The 17902-nt window shown below is 42.2% G+C and overlaps 1 protein-coding gene across 12 annotated transcripts in view; it reads right to left on the minus strand.

Moving 5' to 3' along the window:
- The window catches only part of CACNB4 (calcium voltage-gated channel auxiliary subunit beta 4), a 194641-nt gene that overhangs the window by 7253 nt on the left and 169486 nt on the right, over window positions 1-17902 (minus strand). For 11 of the 12 annotated variants that reach the window (XR_010591565.1, XR_010591564.1, XR_006176985.2 and 8 more), the window contains one exon: window positions 463-648. Coding sequence is in view for 8 of the 12 variants with exons in the window: in XM_005296461.5 (XP_005296518.1) it covers window positions 463-648 (186 nt within the window). In the remaining 4 variants the exon portion in view is untranslated. Of the gene's footprint in view, window positions 1-424; window positions 649-17902 lie in introns of all 12 variants that reach the window. The other variant, XM_042860844.2, reaches the window with a different exon arrangement.

The raw sequence follows: 17902 nt of genomic DNA on the forward strand, positions 1-17902 counted from the left end.
GAAAATGGGGTTATAACAGAATAAGATCTGCAGCCTTAACTATAGTATTTCTTACCAGCATAACTACTATCATATTTTACATGCTTATTTTCAGTCTGAAAGACTCTTAATTCTAATGGCACTTTCTCACATAAAAAGATGCAATTTTGTTATATAGCTAAAATAGCTTTTGACAGTGTGCCATTTATCTCAGTTTATTCCTCATGCCAAAAGGAGTTATGGGTATTATATTCCCCATTAAAACAAAACTAGTCCGAACACCAGTGCACTCCATTAATAAAATGTTTCTCTGTTGAATAAGTGGGTCTATTTTGCTTTCTTGCTGTTGGCACTTACCAAACAGCAAATAGTAATTAACGAAACAAATACTGGATACAGTTTATAAAACATATTATTCTGTTTTCCTATAATTAATAAAACTGACCTGTACTGGTGACTGGGGGCCAAGATGCATATTCATACCTGTAATCCAGAGATTGCAGTAGGGTATGGTGAAAGTGCAGTCGATCCTAGGTTTCTTCCAAGAAGAGGAGTCATAGGTGTGCTGCTGGTGGTATGTGTAGCACGCCAGTATGCCTCTAGGTATTCTGCCAAATGTTCACACGCATCCTCAAGCTGATTTTCATCCAAAATGACATCAAACATTTCCTGTTCACAACAAGAAAATGCTAGTTCAGTATTTTTTTTATGGGCAGCCAAAGAGGGACACCCAAATAACCATAGGTTCATAGAAACGGTGGACTGCAACAGACCTCAATACGCCATCTAGTCTAGTTCCCTGCACTCAAGGAAGGACTAAATAATAAGTAGACCATCCCTGGCAGGTGATTGTCCAACCTGTTTTTAAAAATCTCCAATAACTGAGATTCCACAACCTCCCCAGGTAATTTGCTCCAGTGCTTAACTACCCTTACAGTTAGGAAGTTTTTTTATGTCTAGCCTAAATTTAAGCCCAATACTTCTTGTCCAGTCCTCAATAGTTAAGGAGAACAATTTACCACCCTCCTTTTTATAACAACATTTTACGTACTTGATGACTGTTATTTCCCCCCTTCCCAGTCTTCTCTTCTCCAGACCAAACAAACTCAGCTTTTTCAATCTTTTCTCATAGGTCATGTTTTCTAGACCTTTAATCATTTTTGTTGCTCTCCTCTGGACTTTCTCCAATTTGTCCACATCTTTCCCAAAGGTTACTGCCCAGAATTGGACACAATACTCCAACAGAGGCCTCATCAGTGCTGAGCAGAGTAGAATAATTACTTCTCATTTCTAGCTTACAATGCCCCTGCTAATACATCCCAGAATGTTAACTTTTTTTGCAACAGTATTCCATTGTTGGCTCATATTTAGTTTGTGATCCACTATAACTCTCAGATCCTTTTCTGCCGTATTTCTTCCTAGGCAGTCATTTCCCATTCTATATTTGTGCAATTGATTATTCTTGCGTAAGCATTTGTCCTTACTGACTTTCATTTCATCGTATTTATTTCAGCCCATTTCTCCAGTTTGTCCAGATCATTTTGAATTCTAATTGTAGTTCTGAACTCTGGGGCTGACTCAGATCTCTCTGATAAACAAAATCCTGATTCTGAACTCAGATCCGGAATTGAACTGTGCAGCTGAAGAACATCTCTATTCTAGTTCATACAATTTACAGTTATATTAGCAAGGGCATTTCTACTTAGCATAACTGCTAAAGTTCAGGACATACAGCTGTTCAAACATTCACAGCTGGGAATTCTGTCTACAGCACCTACATATGATGTGTATGCATTGTCTTAACTGCCTTCATTTATATCTATCTGTCGAAATGGCCCTGTGCCTGTTCTTAAATTGGTGAGGTCTTAGGATTTCTTTTTTTTTCCACCAGGAACTCATTCCTTGGTGACAGTACTTAAGCACCAGAACAAATACCTCAATACACTACCTCAGACCTGCTGACACTTATATGCCACACAAAGTATATCTATTGTTGAACAGCAAAGGAATGTAGGACACACAGCTCCCGTGACTTTCTAGCTGCCAATAGGGCAGTTTATATGCAGCTAGTGTTTTCATATTCTATCAGCAATGGAAGTGGTTTATAGCTGTACTAGATGAGTGGATTTTTATGAATTGCAAGACAAGCATAATAAAATAAATGCCCGTTTTCTGAAGAAAACATATTTTCATGAATATTCACAAATTTAGTCCATTGAGAAAATTCAGCATTTTCAGCAGTGAAATTTTGCACCTGTGTCTTTCCCCTTCACTTTCAATTCAGTGGGAAAATATACCATGGAACTATAGCAGGAATAAAATAAGGACTGCATGGTGCAGGTGTTGTAGTGATTAGTACAGTAAAAACACACACACAAAACCACATAATACTCTGCTCCCCCATCCCTTATACACACATATATATCTAAATAGACATGTAACTCCACAATATATGTGAAGCGGACATCCATATGGTAAATTGTTTCATCTGATGTCTGCCCACTAATCCAGTCCCCACAACTTCCTCTAACTCTTTAACTGCCACTTTAATTTTTTTTAACCAACTGACTTAATAAATGTTTCCTCGTCCTCCCCGCAAAAGGGGAATTAAATCCTCACCTCCTCCAACTCACATACTCCAAACACAAAGACTGCTTGAAACCTAGGATGGGCAAGATTCAGTGCTAATCTAGTGATAGCTTCTCTGTACATAAAAACAATATGATGTTACAGCTAGTTATTCTGCAGCCCTGCAAGACTATATGTGAGCTATAGCTCACTGGCAAGTGTAGATTCCCAGTTTCCAAATGGGAATCACCTTTGCTTCTAGCTCTAGGGGACCTGAGATAATGGAATTTAGTCATGACATATTTAACTGCAGAAAAACTATTTTATGACTGCCCGAGTCATGTACAAATGGACTTATGATAATGAAGGATTAGTGGGTGAAGGACTATGAAAAATGGTCCCAGTAAAAAGCTTTAAAATTCTCTAAACCATTTCTAAAATAGCTTTTTGTACCATCTTTTCATTATACAGAAATCATGCTGGTTTAGTGCAGTCTGAGTGTTCTATTGACACTTGTCTGAGTTTACCTGCAACTCACACGTGGCTTTGCCACTCATGAGTAATTCATCCTTTCAAACAAATGCTGATAAAATCATGTATTCCATTATATTACACACACAAAAACACTAAAACAACATTATAAATGTTCCAAAGTCAAGCACTTAAAAGTTAGGAAATGCCAGAATTAAGATTATCTGTACATGCAAGACAAAAGCACACAGTACTTTTGAAAATAATAAGAACATGCAATGTGGTATTTGGATTGTATTGTCTGTGTTTACTACAGGGTCAGTTCTGAGACAGGCTGATTTGAGGAGGTTAAGTAATTTCCATGAAAAGGAAGTTACTCACCTTGTGCAGTAACAGTGGTTCTTTCAGATGTATGTCCCTATGGGTGCTCCACTGTAGCTGTATCTGCGCCTCTGATCGGAGATTTTGGGTAGCAATGTCCATTCAGCCTGCACATGCGCTCTCCCTCCGTCCTGGTCTGCCTTGAGTCTAACACTGTGCGGGCAAACCCCCCTCAGTTCCTTCTCTATCCCAGAGCCCCTTATGGAGAACTCCAAAGTAGAGGGGAGAAGGATGGGTTGTGGAGCACCCATAGGGACACACATCTTGAAGAACCATCATGACTGCCCAAGGTGAGTAACTTCCTCTTCTTCTTCGAGTAGTGTCCTTATGGGTGTTCCACTGTAGGGGACTCCTGAGCAGTATCCCCAATGGAGGGCTGGGGCTTTGGAATGGGAGTCTGTTACTACAGAGAACACTGTGGAGCTGAAGATGGCATCAGAGGCTAAATCTCCAGTGATCGCATAATGTTCTGCAAAAGTGTTGGAAGGGGGCCAAGTCACTGCTCTGCAGATTTCTGAGATAGGGGCATCTTTAAGGAATGTGACTGAGATAGAAATTTTGGATGGAGGCAACAGGTTGCACCTTTGATAATAGAGATTAATGCAACCCAAGACCCATTTGGATAATCTTTAAGCCGATATCACAGAGCCTTTGGATCTTTCCGTGAATGAAAGGAAGAATTTAGGGGACTTCCTGAAGTCCTTAGTCCTGTCCAAGTAGAATATTAGTGCTCTTCTAACATCTAGCATATGCAGAATTGCTTCTCTGTTGTCGCGATGTGGTTTTGGGGAAAAAACAGCACAATGGATCTCTTGGTTCATATAGAAAGTAGAGGCAACTTTAGGGAGAAACTTGGGATGCAACCTCAGAGTTACTTTGTCTTTTTAAAAGACTGTGTATGGTGAGTGTGCCATTAGGGCCACTAATTCTCCTATGTGCCTAGCTGAAGTGATGGTAATTAGAAATGCTGTCTTCATGGACAGGTGTAAGAGATAGCAAGTTGCCATGGGCTCAAATGGAGATCTAATCAAAGCTCTGAGAACTAGGTTAAGATCCCAGATTGGAGTGGGTGGTCTCACATGCAGGAAGAGATTCCCAATGCCATTAAGGAATCTATACATCAGCAGGTGTAGATTATCTAGATCAGTAGAATATCCATCTGCTTGATAGTGGAAAGCTGTTATGGCCACAAAAGGTACCTTAAGGGAGCTGAGTGAGACTTTTGACCTTTGAGGTCTAAAATGTAGTTTAAAATTAGAGGGAGGGAAGGGTCTGTGCGTTTAGAATGACACCAAACTTGGGATCATTTCAATTTTTGTAGGTCAGTACATTGAGTGGTTGACTTTTGGCTGTGCAGCAACACGTCTTTCACCTCGTCATAGCATTCTGCCTCTAAGTCTTGGAACCAAGGAGAAGCCAACCCTGGAGGTGGAGGACCTGCATGTTAGGGTGAAGGATCAGCATGTCGCTTTGAGAGAGCAGATGGGGAATGGGCCAAAGAGGAACTGGAGGACATATTGCCATCTATGTCAGGTAAGGGAACCAGACTTATCTTGGCCAGGAGAGGACACTCAGAATAACTCATTTTGTCTCATCAAATTTTCTACAGGACCTTGGATAGAAAAGGAAACAGGGGAAAGGCATACAAGAGGTTCTTGTCCCATGCAAGGATGAGGGTGTCTCCCAGTGAATGTTTCCCCAGGCAGGCCCTGGAGCAGTAACAATGATATTTCTTGTTCCAGTAAGTAGCAAAGAGCTCTGCAGTCGGGGTTCCCCAAAGGGTGAATATGTCTCAAAGCACCTTTGAGTTCAGTCCCCATTTGTGGTGGTGAGAAAAGTTCTGAGACAGTCGGCTGTCGCAGTCTGTATCCCTGGTAGATAGACAGCTGAGATGAGTTTGAGTGCTTCCGTGCAGAAGGAGGGAGATATGGCACCTCCCTGGCAATTTATGTAAAACATACACTTCATATTGTCTGTCATAACCTTTGAGTGGGTATTCTTGATGAAACGCAAAAAGCAGGCACAAACATTCCTGATGGCCCTTAGCTCCAAAAGATTGATATGGAGGGTCACTTCTATGGAAGACCACTTGCCTTGAACCTTGCAATCATGTAGGTGAGCTCCGCAGCCCATTAGGGAGGCATCCATCGTTAGTCAGTGTCAGTGGCGGTTGCACGAATGGAACACTTGCTCAAACACTGAATGGGTCTTTCCATCAGTCCAAGGAGTGCTTTACTGCAGAGGGCAGTGATAACAGTTTGGTTAGACTGTCTATTCCCCTGTTTGGGGAATAGACAGAAGTGAGCCATATCTGAAGACAGCTCATGAACATCTGGGTGTTTGGCCTGACAAAGGTACATGCTGCCATATGACCTAGCAGCTGCAGGGAGTTCCTGGCTGATGTTTCAGAGCTGGCCTGGACTGTCTCTATGAGACTTGTAAGGGTGGTGAGCCTGTGTAGCATAAGAAATGCTTTGCTTGTACTGTATTGAGGTCGGCGCCGATAAATTCCAGTCACTGTACCGGGGTCAGTGTCAATTTCTGTAAGGTGAGCTGTTAGACCCTGTTGCGCAAATGTGCACATGGTCATCTGGATGGCTCGTACAGCGTCCTGAAACAAGGGAGCTCTAAGGAGTCAGTCTTCTAGGTGTGGGTAGATCACAATGCCCAATGTTCACAGGTGTGCCACTACAATGGAGAGAACCTTGGTGAATACCTGCATGCGTACAGGAGGCTGAATGGGAGCACCCTTTACTGATCATGGTCCTGCCCAAAGGCAAACTGTAGGACTCTCCTGTGCGATGGTCGTATTGAGATGTGGAAGTATGCATCTTTTAGGTCGAGGGCCAAAAACCAATCTCCTTACTCTAGAAATGGAATAATGTCTGCTAGCGTGACCATAAGAACGGCCATACTGGGTCAGACCAAATGTCCATCCAGCCCAGTATCCTGTCTACCGACAGTGGCCAGTGCCAGGTGCCCCAGAGGGAGTGAACCTAACAGGTAATGATCAAGTGATCTCTCTCTCCTGCCATCCATCTCCACCTTCTGACAGAGTCTAGGGACACCATTCCTTACCCATCCTGGCTAATAGCCATTAATGGACTTAATCTCCATGAATTTATCTAGTTCTCTTTTAAACCCTGTTACAGTCCTAGCCTTCACAACCTCCTCAGGCAAGGAGGTCCACAGGTTGACTGTGCTCTGTGTAAAGAAGAACTTCCTTTTATTTGTTTTAAACCTGCTGCCCATTAATTTCATTTGGTGACCCCTAGTTCTTATATTATGGGAACAAGTACATAACTTTTCCTTATTCACTTTCTCCACAACACTCATGATCTTATATACCTCTATCAGATCCCCCCTTAGTCTGCTCTTTTCCAAGCTGAAAAGTCCTAGCCTCTTTAATCTCTCCTCATATGGAACCCGTTCCAAACCCCTAATCATTTTAGTTGCCCTTCTCTGAACCTTTTCTAATGCCAATATATCTTTTTTGAGATGAGGAGACCACATCTGTATGCAGTATTCAAGATGTGGGCGTACCATGGATTTATATAAGGGCAATAAGATATTCTCCATCTTATTCTCTATCCCTTTTTTAAATGATTCCTAACATCCTGTTTGCTTTTTTGACTCCGCTGCACACTGCATGGACATCTTCAGAGAACTATCCACGATGACTCCAAGATCTCTTTCCTGATTAGTTGTAGCTAAATTAGCCCCCATCATATTGTATGTATAGTTGGGGTTATTTTTTCCAATGTGCATTACTTTACATTTATCCACATTACATTTCATTTGCCATTTTGTTGCCCAATCACTTAGTTTTGTAAGATCTTTTTGAAGTTCTTCACTGTCTGCTTTGGTCTTAACTATCTTGAGCAGTTTAGTATCATCTGCAAACTTTGCCACCTCACCGTTTACCCCTTTCTCCAGATCATTTATGAATAAGTTGAATAGGATTGGTCCTAGGACTGACCCTTGGGGAACACCACTAGTTACCCCTCTCCATTCTGAAAATTTACCATTTATTCCTATCCTTTGTTCCCGGTCTTTTAACCAGTTCTCAATCCATGAAAGGATCTTCCCTCTTATCCCATGACAACTTAATTTACGTAAGAGCCTTTGGTGAGGGACTTTGTCAAAGACTTTCTGGAAATCCAAGTACACTATGTCCACTGGATCCCCCTTGCCCACATTTGTTGACCCCTTCAAAGAATTCTAATAGATTAGTATGACATGATTTCCCTTTACAGAAACCATGTTGACTTTTCCCCAACAATTTATGTTCTTCTATGTGTCTGACAATTTTATTCTTTACTATTGTTTCAACTAATTTGCCCGGTACTGACGTTAGATTTATTGGTCTGTAATTGCTGGGATCACCATCTTGAACTTCTGTGCTTTCACGTATTTGTTTAATGCCCTTACATCTATAATGGACCTCCAACCTCCCTTTGTCTTGGAGATCAGGAAATAATGGGAGTAAAATCCCTTTCCCCTGAGTTGCACCTGGACTGGTTCTATGGCCCCTAGGCACAACAGATTATCTATTTCCTGGCAAAGTACGTTCTCGTGAGAAGGGACAAGGAAGTAGGGTGGGAATGGGAGAGGGGCATGAATTGAATGGTGTAACCCTTCAAAATAATCTCCAAGACCATCTGTTGGAGGTGATCCTCTCCCAATTGCTGTGAAAGAGGGCCTGACGACTTCCAAAAGGGGCGTAACAGGTATGTAGATGGCAGCTGATGTTGCAAGGAACAGTTGTATAGGCCCTCAACTAACCCATCAAAAGTGCTTAGAAGAGGCAGTCTGAGAGGTCACGGATTGGGGTGATGACTGCTTCTGCTTCTGAACCCTGGGCCTCTTACGTTGCAACTTGTAATAGCACTAAGACGGTGGGTACTGAAGAGATCATGACCTGTGCTGTGGCTGAGAACTATATCTTCTCTTCTGTCCTGCAGAGAAGATTCTCAGGGAGCATAATGTGGCCAAAGAATCTTTCAAGGTGTGGAGAGACGAGTCTGTCTTCTCTGCAAAGACCTTGGGCCCTTTAAAGAAGAGATCTTCCACTATCATCTGCAGCTTTTTGGGCAACCCGGAAAGGTGTAACCAAGAAGCACACCTCATTACCACTGATGTGGAGACCAAGCAGGCTGCTGTACCGGCTGCATCCAGTGCTGCCGGTGGTGCCGTTCTGGCTACTAACTGACCCTCTCTAATAATGGCCTGAAACTGCTCCTTTTGTGTCTGAAACTACTCCTTTTGATGTAGTATTTTTTGTTGGCTCTCTTGCTGGCTGGTGCGATGGAGGCTGGTATCTGCCAGATGACTTCACCTCATTAATTGATAGGGCAATTCTGGACAAGGAGGAAGTGTGCAGAATATCCACCAGCTTGTGATTTGTATCTGGCACCTCCTGAAGGGGAATCTGCAGCTCATCAGCCTTCCGAGAGACACTAGACCCCTGCAAAATATGGGATCTGTATGTCATCCAAGGATCTCAATTGGGGGAGGAAGAGCATGGGTGGGGGAGTACCCAAGGGAGCCCTTACCTCAATCATGGGTCATCTTGATGGAATTGAGGAGGACCATTTTATTGTGATGCCAGGCCATGATGAGAGGCCAGGGAAATGACATCCTCCTGGTCACTGTCAGACTTGTCACGAAGTAATGGTGGTGCTGACAAGGGTATTGGTGGTACATGGCCTGATGCCTAGGGTGATTCCGGGCACCAGGATGTCCCCAGTACGGAGTAACGGGAATTGACGTTCTTCCCCAGCCATCAGATCTCTAGGGTACTAGAACTCTTGTGTCACCGACTGCTCATGCAGTACCGCAGAGGAGTATCCGTGGTACATTGTTAGTACTAATGGTTGTGAAGGTGCAGACCATTCCCTAAACAGGAGCTTTGTCGCACCCAGTACTGATGGTTTTCTTGGTGTTGCTCCTTTAGAAGTGGTACAGTATTTGTCTTCATCCTCAAGGGCGGTACCGCTGCCTCAGAGCCTGAGCCCCTTGCATCTCGGCAGTACTGCAGAGCTCATAGCGGAGGCACCCTGATACATCTTGGTACTGCACTTTGGAGCTGCTGGTACTGAGGTCGCTGCACCGGAGTAACCCCTCTGGCTGGCCAGCGACTCAGTTTGGGGGCTTGGAGCTTTTTTTCTCGAGCCTTTATGGGGGGGAAATCTGCTAGTCTTGTCCGCGACTCTATCTCCTTTGGGAGATGGTCTCAGGTCAGCACCGGAGTTCCTTGGAGGGTGAAGTGCCTTCTCCATAAGGAGGAGGTTTAACTTGAGCTTCTGGTTCTCACGAGACCTCAACTTTAGCTTGTGGCAGAGAGAGCACTTCTGGGAGATATGGGACTCTACCAGGCACCAGATACAGTGAGTGTGTCTGTCTGTTACAGGAATAGACTCCTGGGAAGAGACACAACTCTTGAGACTGGGGGAGACGTACACGTAGGAAGAGGGGGGAGGGGGGGACGCGATCATCCTCTAGCAGTGAGGAATGCTGAAGAAAGTTCTTCTTTCCTCTTTTTTTTTTTAAACTGAAAGAACTTAGACAATATTTATATGGGGAGTGAGGGGGAGGAATCCCCCTAACCAAGGTGGGAAATGCAAACTAAAGTTCTTTTTCTTCTTTTCTTCTCCAACCCCCCCCCCCCCAAAAAAAAAACAGGTAAAAAGGAAACACTAACTATTAAGGAGAACAAAAGAAACTACTCCTTATGCTAATGACACAGATAAGGAAGGGACAACTGCTTGCTCCATTGGAGGCCAAAGGTGGTAGAGAAGGAACTGATGGGGGTTCACCCACGCAGTGCCAGATAGCCTTGAGGCAGACCATGAGGGAGGGAGAACACATGTGAGGGCTGAATGGACACTGCTCCTAAAATCTCGGATTAGAGGCACAGATACACCTACAATGGAGCACTCCTAGGAACACTAATTGAAGAAGAACTGCTCTGTTCCAGGCAAGATAGAGCCTATAGATTTTAAGCTCCTTGGGGCAGGCACCCTCTCTCCCAATTTGTAGGGTGCAGAGAACAATATCATGAATAATACAATAATAATTCAGACATCTCCAAAAATGTGGAGGAGAGAAAGTAGTTAATGTACCTGAGCAATGTATTTCCACAATAGCATGTGAAATAGTAGAATATTTGGACTGAGAACATGATTTTATTAAGCTAAAATTATGTGAGAACAACTATGAAAGCAGCTCACATTTAAATGTAGTTGGAGAAAACAGTAGGAACAGAATGTTACTGTTTCCTTTGTGACAATAAATTATAGTAGAACACTAGTAGCTATAACTGTGAGTCTCTTAGAATTCACCACCACGCTAAAGTAGACTATCTTTCCATATCTGACGGATTCCTAAATAAGGTGAGGTTGGCAAATAATTCCCATTAATGGGAATTTTGTTTAGCCAGGGAAGAACAGACCCTAGGAGCCTGATTCATCCACCCTTATACAAACTGAACTTCACCCCTATGTAAAGGCCCAGCACAAAGTCTATGCATAACTTAAGTCCCATTTAAACCTTATTTTGATGCGAGTCTCAATGTCAGTAAGATGGCAGAATCAGGTCCTAAATGAGCAACTGTCTATGAAATATACATCTCTATTGCTGACCAGTATATTCAGTAAGAAAACAGTTAAATATTCTAAGTAAGTAGAAGAGTAAAGCAGAAATGACACAAATTACTTAGTACCAGAATTCCTTTAATTCTTCAGTATGAGGAGGAGGAAGCTGAAAAAAATGTAAAACTGATCTACAAAAAAGCAATCAAATCTGGAACAAAACCTTATTTTCCTTTCTTTAATTATATTAATAAATGTCACCAAAAAGCCACTTTTTAGGGTCTGATTTTGCCACCCTACTCATGCTGAGTAGCAAAATGATCCCACTGATTTAATGAAAAGTGTCACGATCTGAATCCTAATATAGTGCAATTTCTCCATGAATTGAAAAATCAGATAGGAAAACTGTACATTACAAAAGGAATCACTCAAGTTTTTACTGTATCAAGCCATTTTACTCCTGATTAACTTGGATTGCACGCACGCACGAGAGAGTGAGAGAGAGAGAGAATGAGAATAAGCAAAAAATGACCCTGTGGGAAAAGGCAGGAGATTAAAAGAGTTTCCCCCTGATTCTACTTGAAATGCATTTTCCATTAAGATCATCATCTTTACTTTAGAGCTTTTTATGGATACACAGATTCATAGATTCCAAGGCCAGAAGGGATCACTCTGATCATCTAATCTGACCTCCTCTATACACAGGCTCTTGAAAAAAAATCCCAAGGCCTTCTTTCACTTGGCGCTTTTTTTTTTTTTTAGTCACTTAGGTATTTTTACTTGACATACAGCAATGCTAGGCTGAGTTGAACAGACTTAATGCAGGCGGTAGATGCAGGGTACATTACAAATTCAAAGTTACACAGAAATCCTCTTCCATTATATACATTCCATTGTATTCACTATACCATTGCATTACCATTTTGTGATTGGCTTGGTCACTTTGTAGGAACCATTCTCTGCATAGCACACACTGTCCATGCACAACTTACTTTTACCTCATCTTATGTTTCAGCCTCATCTTATCCATTGTTATCTTGTCCATTGTAAATTGTTCCCTGGATGTTCTCCCTTATCTTAGCTAGCACAGACATTTTGTTTCAAGTCTGCTGATCCATTTACCATTGGGTCGTGTTATACCTTCTAAACTGAAGAGCACATTATTAAATATTTATTCCCTATAGATTATTATAAATTTTAATCATGTCACCCCTTAACCTTCTCGTTGTTAAGATAAATAGATTGACCTCCTTGAGTATCACCATAAGGCATGCTTTCTTTAATCATTCTCATGGCTCTTCTCTGAACTGTCTCCAATTTATCAACATCCTTGTTGAACTGTGGGAACCAGAACTGGCACAGTATTCCAGCAGCAGTTGAACCAGTGCCAACTACAGAGTTCAAATAACCTCTCTAGTCCTACTGGAGATTCCCCTGTTAATGGAGCTAGGTTGTTCTCAGTGGTGGCAGATGACAGAACAAGGAGCAATGGTCTCAAGTTGCAGTGGGCGAGGTCTAGGTTAGATATTAGGAAAAACTATTTCACTAGGAGGGTGGTGAAGCACTGGAATGGGTTACCTAGGGAGGTGGTGGAATCTCCATCCTTAAAGGTTTTTAAGGACCAGCTTGACAAAGCCCTGGCTGGAATGATTTAGTTGGGGTTGATCCTGCTTTAAGCAGGGGGCTGAACTAGATGACCTCCTGGGGTCTCTTCCAACTCTAATCTTCTATGATTCTATGCACTATAGGATCACATTTGGTTTTTTGGCCAAGATATCACACTGGAGTTCAGCTGATTATCCTCCATGACCCCCAAATCTTTTTCAGAGTCACTGTTTCCCAGGATAGAGTCCCACAATCCCGTAAGTATGAGCTACATTCTTTGTTCCTAGATGTATACATTTACATTTAGTCATATTACAAACACGTATCATTTGCTTATACCCAGTTTACCAAGCAATCCAGGTTGCTCTGAAACAGTGATCTGTCTCCTGTCTCTTATTCACCACTCCTCCAAGTTTTATGTCATCTGCAAATTTTTATCAGTGATAATTGTATATTTTCTTCTAGGTCAATGATAAAGAGTACAGTAGAGATAGTATCTATGTTGTTAACAGCTCAATTCACTATCAATTTCCTAAGCAGTATGTATTATTGCAGTGTTCTCTATCCTTTGGACAAAACCTCATGTGTAAAGATTTCCCTGTTGCTTTTCTTGAACCAAAATGAACCAAGGAAGAAATCGCCTCTCCTCAGCTTTATCTATTTAGAATTCCTACCTAGAATAACTAGTATTTTCATTTCCTTATGTCTACTATGTTACCATTGTCCAGCCACACAGGACAGAAGACAGGAGGCAATGGATGTGATGTAGTTAGGGCTGCAATTTTATTTTCACCTAAAATATCTAGGAGTACCTGGCAATAAATTGTACAGTGCAGGTCACCGTTATTTCCTTCATCATATTCACCTATTTAGGAGGCAGCTGCCAGCCATCCCTCTTCCCAACCTGGTCCCAGCCAGCCCATTGCTGGGACCTCACCACCCTCCCTTCACATATAGTTTATGGGGGCTGAAAAGGAAGAAGGGTTGGCTTCCTGCACCCCACTCTCTAGCTTCATTCAGGGATACTTGTAGACCCAGAGGGAATGAACTCCACAGATGGAACTGTAAGGGTGGAAAATTACTGGAAGGTGAGGGGGGACTTGACATTTTAAATTTCCTGGCTAGCTGGTGCTGGGTTATACTTAATTGTACTGCTGCACTTTACTTATGATGGGGTATTATTTCCAATGAATTTTAAGTTATGTCAAAAGCACCTAGAGCACACACAGATGCACCTTTTTTGAGCACTTGTATAAATCCAAAAATGAAATAATAAACTGTATTTGACTAGCACATTTTAACTACCTTCTTGGTACAGTTCCTGTTTCATTAAGCCATGTAAAGTAACTGCTACTGCTTAATGAATTCTGCAGTGGTAGGTATTCTTAGCACAGCATGAACAGCATCAGTGAAAAATTAATGAGCAATTGCTAATGAAAGCAGTTAGATATTCCAAAAAAGACAAGTATTTTTATAATGTCTAGATGTACAGTACTAATCAGTTTCATAACAACGACTCTCAGCACCATGCAAATTAGAAATGTGATTTTTGACGGCTTTCAGATATATCCAAATACACTAAACATTTCATCCCCAATACATAAAGAAGATGGGAGTATGCAAATATTCTTCTTGCTAGAATTTGAGCTGTGAAATATACTGCATAGATTAAAATGTAAAAGATATACAATATTGTACAGGGTTATGATAAGAATCTTCCATATTAGCAATATACTTTCACTTAATTGAATCATTGCTTAATTTACTCCTCCTGTGAAATTTAACCAAAACCTCAGCAATCAAATAGAGCTAGATTATGTGACCCTTACTTACGCTGGTGAATATTTACACACGAGTGACCCCACAGCTCCAAGTAATTGCCCAGCAACGTGGGAAAGGATTTAACAAGGTAGCCCATCCTTTGTATTAAAAATAACACAGCCTCCACCCTTTTAATCTAATTGCTTGGGGCAGATATTATTGGCTAGTTTGGTCTCTGACTAGAAAAGTTGCCACTGATTTAAGGAAAACCAACATTCTGAATGAGACAGAATAGAGTGCAGGCCCAATTTTCCTCATTTTATCTGTCCAACTATAGTAACACCAATGGGAGCTGTGTTTGCATAGTCAAAAGTAGAATATGTCCTTTAAATGTATTCACCATGGGCCAGAGTCTGCCCTCCTCTACAGATATCTATCTCCTTAGCAGCGGTATAAATTGGGATAATTTCAATGAAGTAAAAACGGTGTGAAATTCGAGTGAGACTAATTGACTTCAGTGGGAAGCTGACGTGTGCATCTGTGGATGGAATTTGGCTCATGGGAACTACAAGTCCAAATCTTGAGCTTTCAATGAGACCTTGCCTGAGCAAGGACTGAGTGTAATGTCAGTGGGAGTTTGTCTAAATAAAATCTCAAGATGTGGAATAAAAGCTGAATTATATCAGATGCTGTGGATATTATAAAGTGCTATTATGTGCTAGGTAAGATGTGGCATGCATCCTGCAGGTGCAGGCCATTTCTTTCAATCAAACTCACTCACTTCAGTCCAACTGGTAGGAAAAGACTTAGCTAAAATAAGAGGAAGGCATTGCATAAATGAGCGCATGAATGAAATATGCACAGGCTCAGCGCTTATTTTGTGCCAGGACTGATCCCCGGCACCTCTAGCCTTGGCAGTTCATAGCCCTGGCACCTCTGGACTTGCTGCTTCAGTTATGAATGTAAAAAAATTGCTTGAGCCCCAGCATCTCTTTCATTACAAATTAAGCACTGCACAGGCTGCTCTTTTCAAATGGAGAAATAAATGATTTTTCCAATGTGAAGAATGGGATGGTGAACTCTACAGATAGTGTTGTACATGCAAGCAGCAATGACAGGCCTGAGTAAACACCATGGACCAAATTCAGATGCAATGTGAATAGGTCAGACTCCATTTAACTCCATTTACACGCAGTCTGAATTAGGCCTGATATATCTTTTTGGTTATTGCTGCTACAGAACTTATATAATATTTTGTTTTAGTTAATGTGTTCTGAACAGCATCCATAGAAATATCCTTTTTCTTCCCTTCATTGTAACAACATGATTCAATGGAAAATTACTCATGAGATAAACATAATACAGTGGACTCACCAATATAAATTTGAGACGACTTGAACAACTTTCAGTACTGCTCAGGGTGGAACACAAGCAGGGTGACAGAAGAGAGAACACTAGATCCTACTGTTACTGTAACCAGAGATGCTTACAGTATGTCATTGCCATGAAAAGGGAGGGGTTGGGACAGAATGAATTCTTTGCTCTAAAATGATCATCATCACCTATCCTTTTCTAAGATGGCACGGGACAGAAGCCCCCCTTCCTGAGAAGAATGGGACAGTTTATGACAATACATGCCCCTCTCCAACCAAGTGTAGTTAAGGAATTACATGTCCACATTTGTTTGGTTGCCCTCTCTTTCTATCCTCAATGAAAGTTCTAGAACTAAGAACAAGAAACAATGTTTATATTGCAGGGGGCACTGGTTGGGTTAAATCAGGAGTCTCCTTGTACAGGAGTACTAGACTGGGGACGACGGTGCGGTGCCCTGCCTCCAGCATACCAACACAAAGGGCACACACAATCTATCTCCCAGTGCTGGGGAAGGTGGCTGTTTTATGCTGCAGGCAGTGCTGAGCATTACTGCAGCAGGGGCATTACTCAGCACGGGAGGGGCTATGCCTCATATCCTCACATGCTAGGATGACTGTGCTAAGGGGAGACCTTGCTACAGCTTTTTAAAGCTGTAGCAAGATTTGCTATGCACCAGTGTTCCACACAGCACTCGAGGCATTATACCTTTCATAACAGGCTCCCTCTTTGCTCACCATAAAATGTGCTGACAATGCTCATAACTTCAGTGAGAGTCTCAAAATATTTGGTGTTTGCATTTTTCTTAAAGCCCCAGTTCCCAGAATTATGGAATTAAGGGAGAATCTCAGTTTTCATATAAAAACAAACAAAGTAAAAGGAATTTTCTGTCCCTCACAGCTGCAGAGAAAAGCTTGAAAGTGTGAACACTCAAAAACCAGAGGGCAAAAGAAATGACTTGGCATGATTTTAAGTCAATCTCATGATTTTTCATGGCCTAACTTATGAATTTGAAATGCTTGAGATGGCAATATTATAACTATCAACTGTGGTTATCTGTAATTATTTGTTCCACACAGTTCTGGTATTTTTAATAGATCAGAAAGTAAAGACTTAGTCTGTGGCGGGGAGAAGGTGGTCCTTTATTTCAGTTTAGCAGGCTTGTTTTTGCCATGTAAGGAGCTTGCTGTAGGAAATAATTCAACCTCACTCCTCTGCCATGCTTCAAAATCCAATGGAAGAAAGGAGGCATCCGGACTCCCAGCAGTTAGGGTATAGAGGGAAGGGGCCAAGTTCCAGCAGGCAGGAGAAAAAGAAAGCAACAACTGCTTATGAAAAGTTGTCAGCTGTGATGCAGTGACCCTACTATGCCCAGGCTCTACTAAAGGTATGTCTTCACTGAAAAGTGATGGTGTGACTGAAGCACTGGTAGGAATAATCCTGTTAGGTTTAATCTAGCTAGAAAGGGTAATAATAGTATTGTAGACATGGTGGCATGGGCTTGAACTCAGGCTAGTTGCCTGAGTAAAAGCCTGCCAGGGACCCTGGATACATCTACACTACAGGGGGGAGTCGATTTAAGATACGCAAATTCAGCTACGTGAATTCGACGTATCGCAGCCGACTTACCCCGCTGTGAGGACGGCGGCAAAATCGACCTCCGTGGCTTCCCGTCGACGGCGCTTACTCCCACCTCCGCTGGTGGAGTAAGAGCGTCGATTCGGGGATCGATTGTCGCGTCCCGACGGGACGCGATAAATCGATCCCCGAGAGGTCGATTTCTACCCGCCGATTCAGGCGGGTAGTGTAGACCTAGCCTTATTTGGGTTGCTAGTGATGGACTGTGCCATAACACCTTCACTACTATTGTTACCTGTGCTAGCTAAATTAAAGCAAGTATGGGTATGTCTACCCTTGCTGCAATCACACCTTCACTTGCAGTGAAGACAAAGGCTAAAGACTGGTCTACACTTAAAACTTAGGTTGACAGAGCTACAGCATTCAGGAGTATGAAAGAACAACACCCCTGGGAGACTACACTAGTCCTATGGCCACCAGTGACACAAGAGCTCTCTAGCCTAGGAAAAAAGGTGCCTCTTTAAATCAAGTCAGGTACCTCGAGGTACCTAACCCCATTTGACCCACCACTTAACTAGATGCAGTTTAAGGTCTTG

This window comes from Chrysemys picta, chromosome 11 (assembly GCF_011386835.1).
Source record: "Chrysemys picta bellii isolate R12L10 chromosome 11, ASM1138683v2, whole genome shotgun sequence".
Classification (NCBI taxonomy): domain Eukaryota; kingdom Metazoa; phylum Chordata; order Testudines; family Emydidae; genus Chrysemys; species Chrysemys picta.